The 15,369-nt window shown below is 47.4% G+C and overlaps 1 protein-coding gene across 2 annotated transcripts in view; it reads right to left on the minus strand.

The window, feature by feature from the left end:
• Window positions 1-8,132, minus strand: part of TOGARAM1 (TOG array regulator of axonemal microtubules 1) — a 55,500-nt gene extending 47,368 nt beyond the window's left edge. For both annotated transcript variants that reach the window (XM_040333692.1, XM_040333691.1), the window contains exons 1-2: window positions 7,968-8,132; window positions 2,650-4,214 (exon numbers count right to left, since the gene is read on the minus strand). In XM_040333692.1, the coding sequence (XP_040189626.1) occupies window positions 2,650-3,882 (1,233 nt within the window). In that variant the 5' untranslated portion in view covers window positions 3,883-4,214; window positions 7,968-8,132. The remainder of the gene's footprint in view (window positions 1-2,649; window positions 4,215-7,967) is intronic.
• Window positions 8,133-15,369: the final 7,237 nt, after the last annotated feature.

Raw genomic sequence — 15,369 nt, forward strand, 5'->3', positions numbered from 1 at the left:
TTCACTATCCATGCAGCAAGTAAATGAAGGGCAGACAATTGAAACACTACAGGCTTCTCCTACTCTGGGCAGAAATAATATTTAACTTGTGCGTCAAACAAATAAAAGTGACACGAGGCAAGATAAAAATTCTAACAAAAAAAAACACACGACTTCTTCATCTACAGGAAAAACACACAAACAATTCAACTCCTTTTGGCCGGGTTACTATGTGACGGTGACAATTCTTACACACTTTTACATTCCGTAGGCGGTTCAGGGACAGCTTAGGGCGAGAGATGACCAAATGGAACTGAAAAGACCTTCTGTACACACAGCAAAGTACAGTAATCCTTCTTAGAAGGTATTTGATTTGTCATTACTTCCAGCGCAAATCCCCCCAAAAAATAGGAAGTTTACTATTCGTTAAAAATAAATGCATGCATGCATGCAGTTAGGCAATAAAAAGAATTAAAAATTAAATAAGAAAAAAAAGTTATATACATTTTATTTTTTAATGCAATACTGATGATTTGGACCAGTGCATAAAACAAGGTCCATAAAAGACATGGATGAGCGAGTTTGGGGTGGAGGAACTTGACTGGCCTGCACAGAGTACTGACCTCAACGCAATAGAACATCTTAGGGATGAATTAGAGCAAAGACTGAGCCAGGTCTTCTCGTCCAACATCAGTGCTTAACCTCACAAATGCGCTTCTGGAGGAATGGTCAAACATTCCCATAGACACTCCTAAACCTTGTGGACGGCCTTCCCAGAAGAGTTGAAGCTGTTATAGCTGCAAAGGTTGGGTCAATTCATTATTGAACCCTACGGGCTAAGACTGGGAAGCCATTAGGCTGCATTCACACCTGAGCGTCGGTCGTTCGGTCGTTTTTTTGGGTGTTTTTTTCCGGCGTTTTGTCGCTCGTATTCATGCTCATTTGCGCGTTTGCATACAGCGTCGTCCGACGTTTTTGTACTTCGACGTTTTTTATTTTAGCCAATAGGAAAAATTATCATCTTTTCATCACTTGTTGGTAGATTTGTTTAATCTTCTGCCTGGGTGAAAAGTTCTATTGATTAAAGCGACAAAACGCCCGTAACAAATGCCCGTTGTCGCGCAAGTCGCTTGAATCGAGCGTTTCCATTACTTTCTATGGGAAATGGAAACGCTCAAATACGCCCAAACTGCCCGATACGCGCGACAAAAAAGGGTCCGGAACTTGTTTGAGCTTCAGGCGTTCGGCGTGCAGATGTGAACCATCTCCATAGGGTATAATGTTTTTTTTCCCCTCCAGCGTATTGTAACGTCGCGCTTCAGGCGACAAAACGCCTAGGTGTGAATGCAGCATTAAAGTTCATGCAGGCAAGTGTCACATATCAGTGTTGATCCCCTAGAACACCTCCATCCCCCTTCACTCCTCCATAACATGGTTCTGAAACTCACAGAAAGCACTAGAAACAATGTAATTGAAAATAGTGGGCATAGGAACTCATCGTCTCACAAGATTTCTAGCAGAATCAGGTATTTTTTTTTTTTTCACGTACCAAACAGAGACCACAAAACACTTCCAATAGTATATTTAAAAAATAATTTCAGGCATGGCTATATTATACATAGTTACAATGGCCCAACTTGGACCCGACTTTTACCATACCTAGATGATTCCACTGGAAGCTAGAGACCACTAAAGTACTGCTTTAAAAAAAATAAAAAAAAATAAAAAAAATAACTTACTGACTAGATCACCAGGTTAAGATAAAAGAAAGCCAAAAACAGAGAAACAAAAAAGAAATGCAGCCATCACATCTTAGAATTGGCAAGCTGCAATATAATGAATGATTAAACCACATGTGGAAGGTGAAGGAAATCCTTGGATTAGATGATTGACAGCTGGTGAAACAGTTCCCCTGTCGCACAACGCGCGTCACCAGATTTCCGGAAATAGCTGAGCTGCGAGTCGGCACTGTACGGCGCCTGCGCAGTCAGCTCTACATGGCGGGCGCAGGCGCCGTATAGTTCCGACTCGCAGCTCGGCTATTTCCTGAAATCTGGTGACGTGCGTTGTGCGACAGGGGAACTGTTTCACAAGCCGTCAATCATCTAACCGAAGGATAGGAACGCCCAGTCCCGCAGTCATCAGAACCCTGAGGCAGGGATAGGAACGCCCAGTCCCGCAGTCATCAGAACCCTGAGGCAGGGATAGGAACGCCCAGTCCCGCAGTCATCAGAACCCTGAGGCAGGGATAGGAACGCCCAGTCCCGCAGTCATCAGAACCCTGAGGCAGGGATAGGAACGCCCAGTCCCGCAGTCATCAGAACCCCGAGGCAGGGATAGGAACGCCCAGTCCCGCAGTCATCAGAACCCCGAGGCAGGGATAGGAACGCCCAGTCCCGCAGTCATCAGAATGCGGAAGCCCTGAACAAAATCAGAATATAAAAAAGGTATGTACGGAGAAAAAAAAAAAAAAAATGACCTGCAGAAAGTAAATGTCCTTAGTATGCTGGCTCTAAGGTTAGAAATGTGTTTTTAGGGTGAACCCCCGCTTTAAGTCTCTGTTTTTTAATTTACTAAACTATTAACTGGAACATGTCACACAGGGAGGTGTTGCGTGATGCATTCAAAATTAATGAATCCAACCGGGAGAAAACATTAACTGAACAGTACCTGATCGATGTTGTGAGTTCCTGGAAACACATCTGCCACTCCAGGGCCCTGATTTTCCCAAGGGAACTTATTTTTTCCTTTGCCAGCACTTAACATTCTTCGACTTAAGGGTTCAATGAGAGGGACAACCCCTCTACCGTTGTGATCACTTGTTTGATAATGCCCACTCTGTACTCTGTTTCCTGTCAAAAGCCAGTCTGTGTCAGCTCCCGGCAAATGATGAGTCCCTCGGATGTGAGCCGATGACGGGAACGGAAGAGCGTACTCTACCAAACCTTGTGGGGAAATCCTGGGTAGAGTTTTTCGTGCCAGCCTGGCCTGCACAGCATTCATTAGTCCTTCACCGTTTTCCTGTAGCTCAACTTCATCGACGGCTTTGAGCAGACTACTTTTTCCTGGACCCATAGAGGCCGCCAATACAGCAAAGGCCTCCAAAGCAGCATGGCGGACTCGCCTCTTACTATCTATTAAACACGGCGCAATTTCGCAAGCTAAAAATGGCAAGTTGAAGTCTTTACTGGGATACGTCAATAGGGAAACAATGCAAATATTTACTACTTCTTCCCTTACCCTAGAGTTCTTATGCTTCAGATTTTCAAGCAAGACAGTTAATACTTGGTATGGTCCAACCACTTTCATTAGTCTCATGTAGATTTTCATGTACTCCTGTTTAACCGTGATCTTGCCATCCCCAAGGAGTTTGACTGTTGAAGCTATGACTGGTTTGAGAAATTGTTTGACTCCTTGGCCAAGATTTACAACAAAGCAGTTCAAAACATCCAATGTGACTAAGACGACGGTAAAGTTGCTATCATCGAGCAGTGTGCACAAGAAGCTAATAAATCCAACCACATCTGAATGGGAAACGGAACTAAAATCACGGTCTTGGATGAGATATTTGAGTTCCTCGATAGCATGGGTCCTAGACTTATAGTCTTTCAAGTCGAGAAGTCTCGACTGCAGCTCTTGGGGAATGACACCCCACCTAAGATTGCGGTCACTCAGAGGAACGTATGGATTATCTTGATTGTGCCCTGTTGTACCCGACAAATTTTTGTGACTATGGGAATATGGCCTAACTTGAGAACTGGTCCGCCTTGTAGAGGACTCGCTTGAGAAATCGCTGTAGGAGCTGTCTTGTGTATATGACCTCCTCCTTGCAGAACCAGTTTGTAAAGGCGCAATGTCTCCATTACTGGCAAAGGGTGCCACACGTGTAACATGGACCTCCATACCTTCACCGCAGATATGTCCCGATATAATAGACTTAATTTTTGCCAATCAGAAAACTTCATAGGCTACATGGTGACAAAGCCAGGTGTTGAGGTGGCCTTAAAGGGCTACCTCGTAATTTCATCCAGCTGTAAATATGTACTTCAAGAATAAAACCAGCTACAAATAAAATCATATTGCACATGAAACTATGCAATAATCTCTTCTCATTTTCCCATAGGCTTGCTTTAGGTAGTCATTGTCTGGTAGAACACCGATTCATCTAATTAATAACTCATTTCCAAGAATTATAGTTGATGTTTCTTCTTCACAAAGTCTGAGAGATGAGAAACCTGCAGAAGAAAAACAAAAACACACGTTAATACAACACATTTAATAAATAAGCAATAAAAATACAACATTTTTGACTGTCCGAGTCTTCAAAGGATGGCACCTGAGAAAATCAGTGTTTTAATATCTTAGCACTTAAAAGGGGTGTTCCAGACTTTTTTTTAAGTTTATTAAAAGTCAGCAGCTACAAAAAGTGTAGCTGCTGGCTTTTAACCCATAGCTGCTATGGTTTGCAATATATTGGTGCATTTTCTGCTAAAATTACATAAACCAGCTGATGATGTCAGAAACTAAAAAAAAAGAGAAGATAAAATGTGCACAAAGCATGACAAGGGACAGACACCACAGAAAATAGATAGAATAATGGATGTTATTCATCAGTCACTCTGAGCAGTCCATGTGCAAGCTCACAGACTGATATGTATACACTTCTATCTATTTTCTGTGGTGTCTGTCCCTTGTCATGCTTTGTGCACATTTTATCTTCTCTTTTTTTAGTTTCTGACATCATCAGCTGGTTTATGTAATTATAGCAGCAAAATCAAATGTTAGGTTTCGTCTAAGAGAGGGTTTGTAAAATATATATATTTTCATGTTCAGTATTGGGGGGGGGGGGGGGGGGAGTACTGGCACCTCTTTTGGCCCACTTAAAGCACTGCTCACTACCATGTACAAATAAAAGTAATTTGCACAGACTTTGAAGTTGCTGGTTCTACTATTTCATTTGATGGTACATACACACCACAGTCTGATTGTACAATCTCATTTAAAGGAGGAACCGTTTAAGAAAATGTAAAAAAAGTTTGCAACTGCAAATACTGTAGCTGCTGACTTTTAATAAACAGATATTCACAAGCCTATGGATCCAGCTTGGTCATCACCTGGGCCGGTTCTTTGCCAGTCCTCGGGTCCCCAATGCTGCCATCTTGAGTGTGGAATGCTGGCGCTGTGACTTCCTATTGGCTCACAGCCAGCTCCCCAATGCACATGTGCAAGTTAATCTTTACTTTCTGAATGGACCCACAGCCTCCTAGTATCTGCAACGTGTCCCAGGAGAGGTGGGCTGGGGTGGGGGGAAATAAACTTCCTCCTGGATTGCCTAGGTCAGGTGTGTCAAACTCAGTTTCATTGCAGGCCGCATCAGTATTATGGTTGCCCTCAAAGGGCCGGTTGTATCTTTAAGGCTGGGTTCACACCTCGCAGCAGGGGTCCGGTGCGTCCCTATTCCCAGTTTCAGGGACGGATCGGGCTGAATTTCTGCCTGGGTTCAGCCCTGAAACTGAGCCAAAGACACACAGGCTGCTCCGCAGCCCCAACGGAGGTATGTGAACCGGCTCTCCTGTCCTGCGAATTGGATGCGGGGAAACCTGCACTAGATGTCCAGTGCACCCCCACCCCCCTTACATCAGATATCAAGAGCCAACCTACCATCAGAAGAAGTCAAGAGTCACCCCACCCTCCCTTACATCACAGTGCTACTCCCTGCTGCCAAAGAAGAAGCTGAAGGTTGAGCTGGGAAAGAGTGCAGGGTCTGGAGGAGGAGTCCTCTCCTGCTCTCTCGCTGCCGACTGCTGAGACAAGGTGGGGGCAGAGATGAAAGGGGGGTGCCTCGGCTGTAGGAGAGGTGCGGGCAGTGGTAGCCCGTAATGTAGGGGCTCCCCCCTAATTACATGCAGGGCGCCGGACACATGGATTCCACTGGGGTTTTTTTTTGTAGAAGCACGTGATCAGAACTAAAGGCTCTAATTGGCTTAAAAAAAAGGGTGGGCACTGCACCCTGAACCCACCCAGTTATGTGAAAATAGCAAATTAATATTTCTCCTCCTGGCCAATCAGGATGCGGGTCCTGAAACCCGATTGTCTAATTGTATTGGCCGCCAGAGGAGAATATGCAGGGGAAGCCGATGTGATGGCGAGAAGGGGAAGACGCAGGACGAAGCTGTTGAGGAGGAAGCGCCGCCCATGACCTAGATGGGGTAAGTGCGGGGCTGGTGGGCGGACGATTGAGCGGGGGGCACCAGCCGCCACTGGGGGCGAGGGCCAAATGAAATGGCCCACGTGTGGCCTTGGTGATCCAAGCAGACGTGGGAGAGGGCACCTATCAAAACTGGATTCCTTCCCCCTAGGACAAGGGTGTCAAACTCAATTTCATGGTTGGCCGCATCAGCATTATGATTGCCCTCAAAAGGGCCGGTTGTATCTGTAAGATTAGATGTCCAGCGCATCCCCTCATCTTATATTAGATGTGAAGAGCCCCCCACCATCGGAAGTTGAGTCCCCCACTCTCCCTTACATCACAGTGCACCCCCCCTCTTTCCTTATGCTGCTGCTGGAAAGAAGCTGGATGCATTGCTTGAAAGCAGAAAGTATGGGTTCTGGAGTAGGACCAGAGGAGGGCTGGAGCTCTCCTGCAGCTGCAGGAGAGGTGCGAGGGCAGGGGCGTCGTTAGGCCCGGGCTTAGGGGGCTGGAGCCCCGAATGAGTCCCCATAAAGCCCCGAGCATTTAGCTAGCCGTTGTTAGCCCCGAGCACGGGACCGTTCTGATCCCGAGTGCCGCCGCGCCGAGACCGAGTCCTGCCGAGTGCCGCCGCGCCGATTGTGGCCGAGTGCGATAGCAGGCTGGTCCCGCTTTCTGGAGCCCAACGCCTATGATGGACGTCCCACTGATCCAATGCCGGGACCGCGGGACGTGTGACGTCCATCATAGGCACCCAAGCTCCAGAAGGCAGGAATTACAATACCGTGGCGCCACATCACTGAGATGATCCCCACTCGGAGCTCGATCGGGAGAGATCAGGCCAGTGGAGGAGCTCGATCGGGTGACAAAGTTAAAAAGGCCACTAGGTCCAACTGGCAGTAAACTAAATGTAAATGCAAAGTCAGGTAGGTGTATGTAGGTCAGGTAGGTGAGTGTATGCATGTCAAGTAGGTGAGTGTATGCATGTCAGGTAGGTGAGTGTATGCATGTCAGGTAGGTGAGTGTATGCATGTCAGGTAGGTGAGTGTATGCATGTCAGGTAGGTGAGTGTATGCATGTCAGGTAGGTGAGTGTATGCATGTCAGGTAGTCAGTGTAATAGTCAGTTTAGTGTTCAAAATTGATGGGCAATGGTAAGCCAGGCAGCAACCGGCAAGTGAGCTTGCCCCCCACCGCCCAGCCAAAAAAAAACACGCCATGACCATCCCGGATCCAAAACCGCGCTGCCGCCCCTCCCCCCCTGGTGCCGGCCTCAGGCTGAAGCCCCTGGTCTTCTTGCCACCTAGCAACGCCCCTGTGCGAGGGCCACATGAAATGGCCTGGAGGGCCGGATTTGGCCCGCGGGCCTTGTGTTTGCAAACCTATGCCCTAGGAGAAAACAAAAAAAAATCCAAATATTGAAGAAGAGGGCGGGGGGGGAAGAGAAAAGCGTAACATCCCTTTTTAGGTGAAACCTAAACTCCTACATTCCGATCACAGCCAACCAAATGACAGAGATGGTGGATCTAAAGGAGATTGTACATTGTATGGTCAGCTAAAAAACCATTCCCTGTTCTACACAAAAAAATAAAAACAAACAACAAAAGTTTTGATCACACAAACATGTCACAATGTATCCAAAACACATGACATGTGATGAGAGGGCGGAGCATGCGCCGTATTCTATATAGAGGGATACAATGTATCAGATCAGACATCATGTATCATCACATTGTGATCGGAGGAGAAATCAGAGCCCAGGCTGTGCAGGAGATCAGAGGGAGAATGAAGAAGTTTACCTTCTGTGCACGATCAGATCACAGCCCCCGATGTCATCACAGGCACACAGACCACCCACGGATCGGCCGATGTGCCCTCTGCCCGCTCTCCCCCCCACATTGGCGGCTGCTGCTGCTGCTGGAGAATGATGCCGGGGAACTGATCGTCGGTGATCAGCTGACCTCTGACGTCATCGCACTACAGCAGCCTAAGAGAGGCAAACCTTGTGTGCCAGCAGGGATGTCCCTCCCTCCCTCCATTCACTGTCCCTCCTCCTCCCTCCTCCCTCCATTCACTGTCCCTCCTCCTCCCTCCTCCCTCCATTCACTGTCCCTCCTCCTCCTCCCTCCCTCCATTCAGTGTCAGTGTTTCATGGTAACTTGGTGACCACATTATAGAGACACAAGAAGACAGGGAGGAACTGCAGCCATCTCATCAGATCTGTAGATCCTTCATTATTGATGTAAAGATGCTTAAAGTGACACTAAATGATATCATTTGTCTCCAAAAATGACACACTTTGGGCCAGATTCAGGGAGGGAGCGCGTAACTCTGTGCAGGGGCGTAGCGTATCCTATTTACGCTACGCCACCGCAAACTTTGACAGGCAAGTGCATTATTCACAAAGCACTTGCTTCCGTAAATTGGCCGGCGTAAGCCCCGCCTAATTCAAATGTGTAAGATGTGGGCGTGTTTTATGTAAAATCATCGTGACCCTGCGCAAATGACGCTTTTTACGAACGGCGCATGCGCCGTCCGTGAACGTATATCCCAGTGCGCATGCTCCAAATTAACCCGCAAATAGTCAATGCTTTCGACGTGAACGTAAATGACGCACAGCCCTATTCGTGAACGACTTATGCAAACGACGTAATCGATGGAAAATTTGACCGTCCATACTTAACATTGGCTACGCCTCCTATAGCAGGGGTAACTTTACGCCGGAAAAAGCCTTACGTAAACGGCGTATCTGTACTGCGACGGCCGGGCGGACGTTCGTGAATAGGCGTATCTTGCTGATTTACATATTCTAGGCGTAAATCAGCGTACACGCCCCTAGCGGCCAGCATAAATATGCAGTTAAGATACGACGACGTAGGAGACTTACGCCGGTCGTATCTTAGCAATATTTAAGCGTATCTCAGCTTGAGAATACGCTTAAATATACGACGGCGGGGATTCGGACTTACGACGGCGTATCTACTGATACGCCTGTCGTAAGTCTACCTGAATCTGGCCCTTTTTTACCCCTGTAAGGTAAAAGGCATAATGAGTTAGTATGCACCGCATACTAGCTCATTATGAAATACTTACCTTAGAGCGAGGCGTCTGTAACTTACCTGGTCCAGGCCAAGGTAGCTGACATGTTGCCTCGCCGTGTCTTCCGGGTATCGCGGTTCAAGCGATGTGAGTGGCTGGAGCCGCGATGTCGTCACTCCCGCGCATGCGCGGGGGAGACTTTTTTCTGACAAGGTCCGCCGATTGCCGGTGTTCTGCCGAATAAGTTCCGCCCGGCGGATAAGGACCCCCTTGTACTGCGCAGGCGCGGCGCCTGGTTTCCGAAAATAGCTGAACACTATGGCATATTAGCTGGATTCAGAGAGAGTTAGGCCGGCGTATCAGTAGATACGCCGTCGTAACTCGGAATCTGCGCCGTCCTAAGTTTAAGTGTATTCTCAAACTGAAATACACTTAAACCTAGCTAAGATACGACAGCCTGCGTCGTCGTATCTTAGGGTGCAATATTTAGGCTGGCCGCTAGGTGGCGCTTCCGTTGAGTTCGGCGTAGAATATGTAAATGACTAGATATGCCTATTCACGAACGTACGTGCGCCTGTCGCAGTAAAGATACGCCCTTTACGTAAGGCGTTTTCAGGCGTAAAGTTATTCCATCAAATAGCTGGACTAGTCAATGTTAAGTATGGCCGTCGTTCCCGCGTCGAAATTTGAAAATTTTACGTCGTTTGCGTAAGTCGTCCGTGAATAGGGCTGGATGTAATTTACGTTCACGTTGAAACCAATACGTCCTTGCGGCGTACTTTGGCGCAATGCACACTGGGATATGTACACGGACGGCGCATGCACCGTTCGTAAAAAATGTCAATCACGTCAGGTCACCCCCCATTAACATAAAACACGCCCCCTCATTTGAATTAGGCGCGCTTACGCCGGCCCTATTTACGCTACGCCGCCGTAAGTTAGGAGGCAAGTACTTTGTGAATACAGTACTTGCCTCTCTGACTTAAGGCGGCGTAGCGTAAATACGATACGCTACGCCGCCTTAAAGTTGCGGCGGCGTCTCTGAATCCAGCTAATATGTCTGCACGCTCCCGATGCTTGTGCTACTCTACAAGGGGCGGGGGTGATTTTAACAATAAAGTACATGTCTTAGCGGGGCGTGTTGATGGGCGGATTTGCACATTTTAAGTCAGATGGGCGGGTTTTACGCCCATCAACATGCCCCGCTAAGACGTGTACTTTATTGTTAAAATCACCCCCGCCCCCTGCAGAGTAGCACAAGCATCGGGAGCGTGCGGCATATGTGTGATAGTCACTGCGCATGCGCCGTGTGGAGCTGACTCTCAGCTCTACGTGTTCGGCTATTTTCGGAGGCTCGGTAGGCTCGGGTGAGGTTTGTACTGCGCAAGCGCCGCACCTGCGCAGTACAGGGGGGTCCAAATCCGCTGGGGGAACATTTTCGGCAGGACATATTATAGGCTATTATAGGCTTACCTGTAGGTAAAAGTAAAAAAAATAGTATACAACCGCTTTAATGACCAGGTAATTTTTTCCAAACGGCACTGCGTCACTTTAAAAAAGGAAGTAAACCCTCTCTAAAGAAAAATCATTATGAATTACATCAAAGCCCCCGCAGTGGTCCTCGATCACCGCCTTCGCCGCCACCATCTCTCCCGGAGTGACTTCCATGATGTCACTCCCGCACATGCGTGCGGGACCCGGCAGTGACGACATGATCACCTTCACTAACGGCACACTCAGTGCGCCTGCACCGTTGCCCACGGCGCGATTGCGCGAATCTCCTTAACCTTGTAGGTTAAGGAGATATTTGTTGCACCTACAGGTAAGCCTTAATCTAGGCTTACCTGTAGGTTAAAGTGGTTTTTAACTGACAATTGCGCGGTCGTGGGATTTAGCGGGGCGTGTTGATGGGCATAAAACCCCACAAATAGAGCCTCCTTTTGGTGGTATTTGATCACCTCTGCGGTTTTTAGTTTTTGCACTATAATCATTTATTGGTTTGCGCAAAAGTATAGCGTCTACAAAATAGGGAAGAGATTTATGGCATTTTTGAGAGCGATAGAGAGGGGTGTGTGAGAGAGAGTGGGGGATGAGAGAAGGGGATTGGGGGTGAGAGGTTGGGATGAGAGAGAGAGGGGGTGGAAGAGAGAGGGGGTAGAAGAGAGAGAGGGAGGAGGGGATAAGAGAGAGAATGTGAGGTGAGGTGGGTGAGAGAGAGGGAGTCCCTGTCTGGGGGTAGGTGTGTGAGATGCCTGGTACATACCTCCCAACTTTTCAACTTCAGAATGAGGTACAAATGAGCATACCAACGAAGTTGTTGAGCGGGGGGGGGGGAATTCCGTGGATCGGAGTTGTTGAGTGGGATGGGTCCGCGGATCAGAGTTGTTGAGTGTTGAGCGGGGGGGGGGGGGGGGTTGGGGTTCCGCGGATCAAAGTTGTTGAGCTGGGGGGGGGGGGGGGATTCCATGGATCAAAGTTAATAATTTGATCCAAGGGGGGGGTGGGAGTGCCGCGGGACTCTAGCACTGATCGCGGGACTGCGGGATTTACCGCGATTCGCGGGACAGTCCCGCGAGATCCGGGACGGTTGGGAGGTATGCTTACCTTCCATAGGACATTCAGCTGGGGGGGCCCTTCCACTTCTGGGTCACTGAGTGGTGAGGATGGGGGTGCTCTGCCCCTTTCCAGCAGATCCTTTTTAATGTCATAGACTGCGAACTGTCCTGGGTAGCAGTCCCTGGTTGCCTGCGTCTCCCGCTGGTCCTCGGGGGCCCCCTCTCAGGCTATCCTCTGAGCCACTGTCGGGGATGGGATTGGAGAGGAGGTTGAAGGAATCCAGCCTCTGGGTGGCGCCGTCATGTCTGGGTTGCTTTGCCTGTTGCTCCTCACATCTCCAGTGGTCAGGGAGCTCTTCTCCCTCCCAGGCTCTCACTTCTCCCTGCTCTTACCGCCACTGGTCCCAGACTCTCAATGACAAGGGACTCAAGGGGCAACTGCTTCGGGCCCCTCAACAATGGCTGCCTCTTTGGCCCGCATTAAGGTGCCCCTGCGTTGATTCCAAAAATTTAACCAATTTTCCATATCTGCTCTCGTTTTTGAGATACAGCATAAACTGCATAAATCAATCTTCACTCTGGTCACCCATCACAATAGGTCCCGAGCAGCCTCCCTGTACACCTATATAAGAGGGGCAGCATCAGCGGTGGTATATAGAGGAACTGATGCCCTCAATTTTTCTGAATGCCGCTTCTCCTCCTCTCCCTCCTGCAGGCATTTAGTGGCTACAGGAGGGAAATTGAGGGGATCAGATTCCTATATACAGCTTCATTCTACTGCCCCCAAGCCCCTATGCTCTCTCCTGGCCCCCCTCCTCCCCCACAGCTCGGCCGCGTTCCCCCGTCCCCTCTCCCGTCAGCAGCTGCGGGGATGTGTCAGGGTGGTAAGCAGGGAAGGGGGCCAGAAAATGTGTCATTTACCGGTCCCTTCCTTGTCTGAATGAACAGAGTCAGTGATCTGTATCGATAACAGTGTCCATTCATAACTAAAGCATAGTAAGACGTGTTTACTATGCTTTAGTTTGTGAATGAATAGGAAGCTATTCCTGTCCATTCATTCTGTGTTGCTGAGGCTGCAGAGATGAAGATTGAAGGCTGTGTCCTCAATCTCATTTCTCTGTCTCAAAAGTGGAACATCAGAGATCTATTTAGACCCCTGACATCTCACCAAAGCCCTCCAATGGAGCTCCTAAAAAATAAATATCATTGTAAATAAAAAAAAAAAGGTAAAAATAATGAAAAAAAAAGAAAATAAACATAAAAAAACGACTGACACCAGTAGCGGAACTACTATGGTCACAAAGGTTGCACTTGCGACTAGGCCCTGGCATTCCACCACTGGGCTCAGAGGCACTTACGCCACCATATAGCAGGGGTAACTATACGCCGGAAAAAGCCTAACGTAAACGGCGTAACTTTACTGTGTCGGCCGGGCGTACGTTTGTGAATTCGCGTATCTAGCTGATTTACATATTTTGACGCGTAAATCAGCGTACACGCCCCTAGCGGCCAGCGTAAATATGCAGTTACGATCCGACGGCGTAAGAGACTTGCGCCTGTCGAATTTAATAGATATCAATGCGTAACTGATTCTAAGAATCAGGCGCATAGATACGACGGCACAACGCAGAGATACGACGGCGTATCTGGAGATACGCCGTCGTATCTCCACTGAGAATCTGGGTCTAAGTGAGCTAACTAAGCATGTTTTCAGTGAAGAATCTGAGAGGCCAGGCCTTAGAAGAGCAAATGTATAGATTCTGTAGGCCTGTTAACCCTTGTTGATGTCTTTCACTGTAAATCCCTTGGCGCCTACATTTGACAGTCAGCGACCAGATATGTAATTAGAGTAGATTACAGCACTTCGTTGTAATCCCTCAACCCCAAAATTACTAGAACAGTAACTACAGGGGACCAGATATGTCGTATTGTAATTACATGTAAGGGAACCTGTCCAGAGGATTTATCATTCACATTTTTTTAGAGTAATATAAGGTAACTAAGGTTACCAAAAAAAAATTCTGGGGGGGTAAAATAGGTGAAGGTTACTCCTAAAAGAAGAGGCAGAATCAGCACAAAGGACACAATGAAGGTTATTTACGAAAGGCAAGTCCCATTGAAATTGCATTGAAAGTGCACTTGGAAGAGCAGTAGCTGTAGATCTAAAATGACGGGGAAGCTCTGCTGATTTTATCATCCAATCATGTGCAAGCTAAAATACTGTTTTTTTATTCTCCTTGCATGTCCCCCTCGGATCTACAGCGACTGCACTTCCAAGTGCACTTGTAGTGCAAAGTGGATTTGCCTTTCGTAAATAACCCCCAATATGCTAACTGCAAGTTATGTCCCTTGTGCTGATTTTTATTTTTTTGATTTTAGCAAACTTTAGGCTTTAAAGGAGAACTCCAAACATATATTTAGTAGACAGCATTTTGTACAGTTACACATTTATTTATAATGACTTAACGTATTTTAAAGTGCTTATATGATTATTTTTTTTCCAGCGAATAGCTGTTGATCTTGCCATCATGGATTCAGCATCTTTGTCATTTCTTGTGGGCTGAACTGAAAGCACAATGTTCCTTATCTTTTTGTGTAAACTACTAACCCCATCGATCCCTCATGTAATGGAGATGAACAAAAGCAGACGTGTTTGAAGTCCAGTCAGTGCTACAACCATGGCTGCTCCCATTTATACAATTGAGAAATGAATATAAAGAGGCAGAAGTGTGTTACTGGCAGGATCACCAGCTGTAAATAAAAGACATAAAGTCTAAAAAAAGAAAACCGATGCAGTCATCACATTAAAGTAACCACCAAAGTAAAGGGCATTCTTCTCAAAGGCCACAATTCTAAGGGGCTTTTTTCGATTGGCCACCAGTGTTTTGGAACCCTTCTCCCACTGTCCACCCATCTAAATGGGCTCTCCTTCATTGACCACCGATCTAGGGGGCTCTTTTCCATTAACTACCAATGAAAGGGGACTCTTCTCCTTTGGCCACAAATCTAAAGCAGCTCTTCTCCATTGACCATCTAAGAAGGTTCTGCTCCATTGACCATCAATCTAGGGGGGCTCTCCTCCATTGACCACTAACCTAAGAGGTGTTATCTCCATTGCCCATCAACCTAAGAGGGCCCTTCTCTATTGACCACCAATCTAAGAGGGCTTTTCTCCATTGACCACCAATCTAAGAGGGATTGTCTCCATTGACCACCAACCTAAAGGGGCTCTTCTCAATTGGCCATTAATCTAAGGCAGCTCTTCTCCATTGACCATCAACCTAGGGCAGCTCTTCTCCATTGACCACCAACCTAAGACAGCTCTTCTTTATGGACCATCAATCTAAGAGGGCTCTTATCCATTGACCATCAATCTAAGGGGCTGTTCTACTTTGACCATCAACCTATGAGGGCTTATCTCCATTGACCACCAACCTAAGAGGGATCGATTATATTGACCACCAAACTAAGAGGACTCTTTTTCATTGACCATCAATATAAGGGGGCTCTTCTTCATTGACCACCAACCTAAAGGGGGTTTTCTACATTAACCATCAGTCTAACAGGCCTCTTCTTCATTGACCACCAACTTAAGAAGGCTCTTCTC

This window comes from Rana temporaria, chromosome 13 (assembly GCF_905171775.1).
Source record: "Rana temporaria chromosome 13, aRanTem1.1, whole genome shotgun sequence".
NCBI lineage: Eukaryota > Metazoa > Chordata > Amphibia > Anura > Ranidae > Rana > Rana temporaria.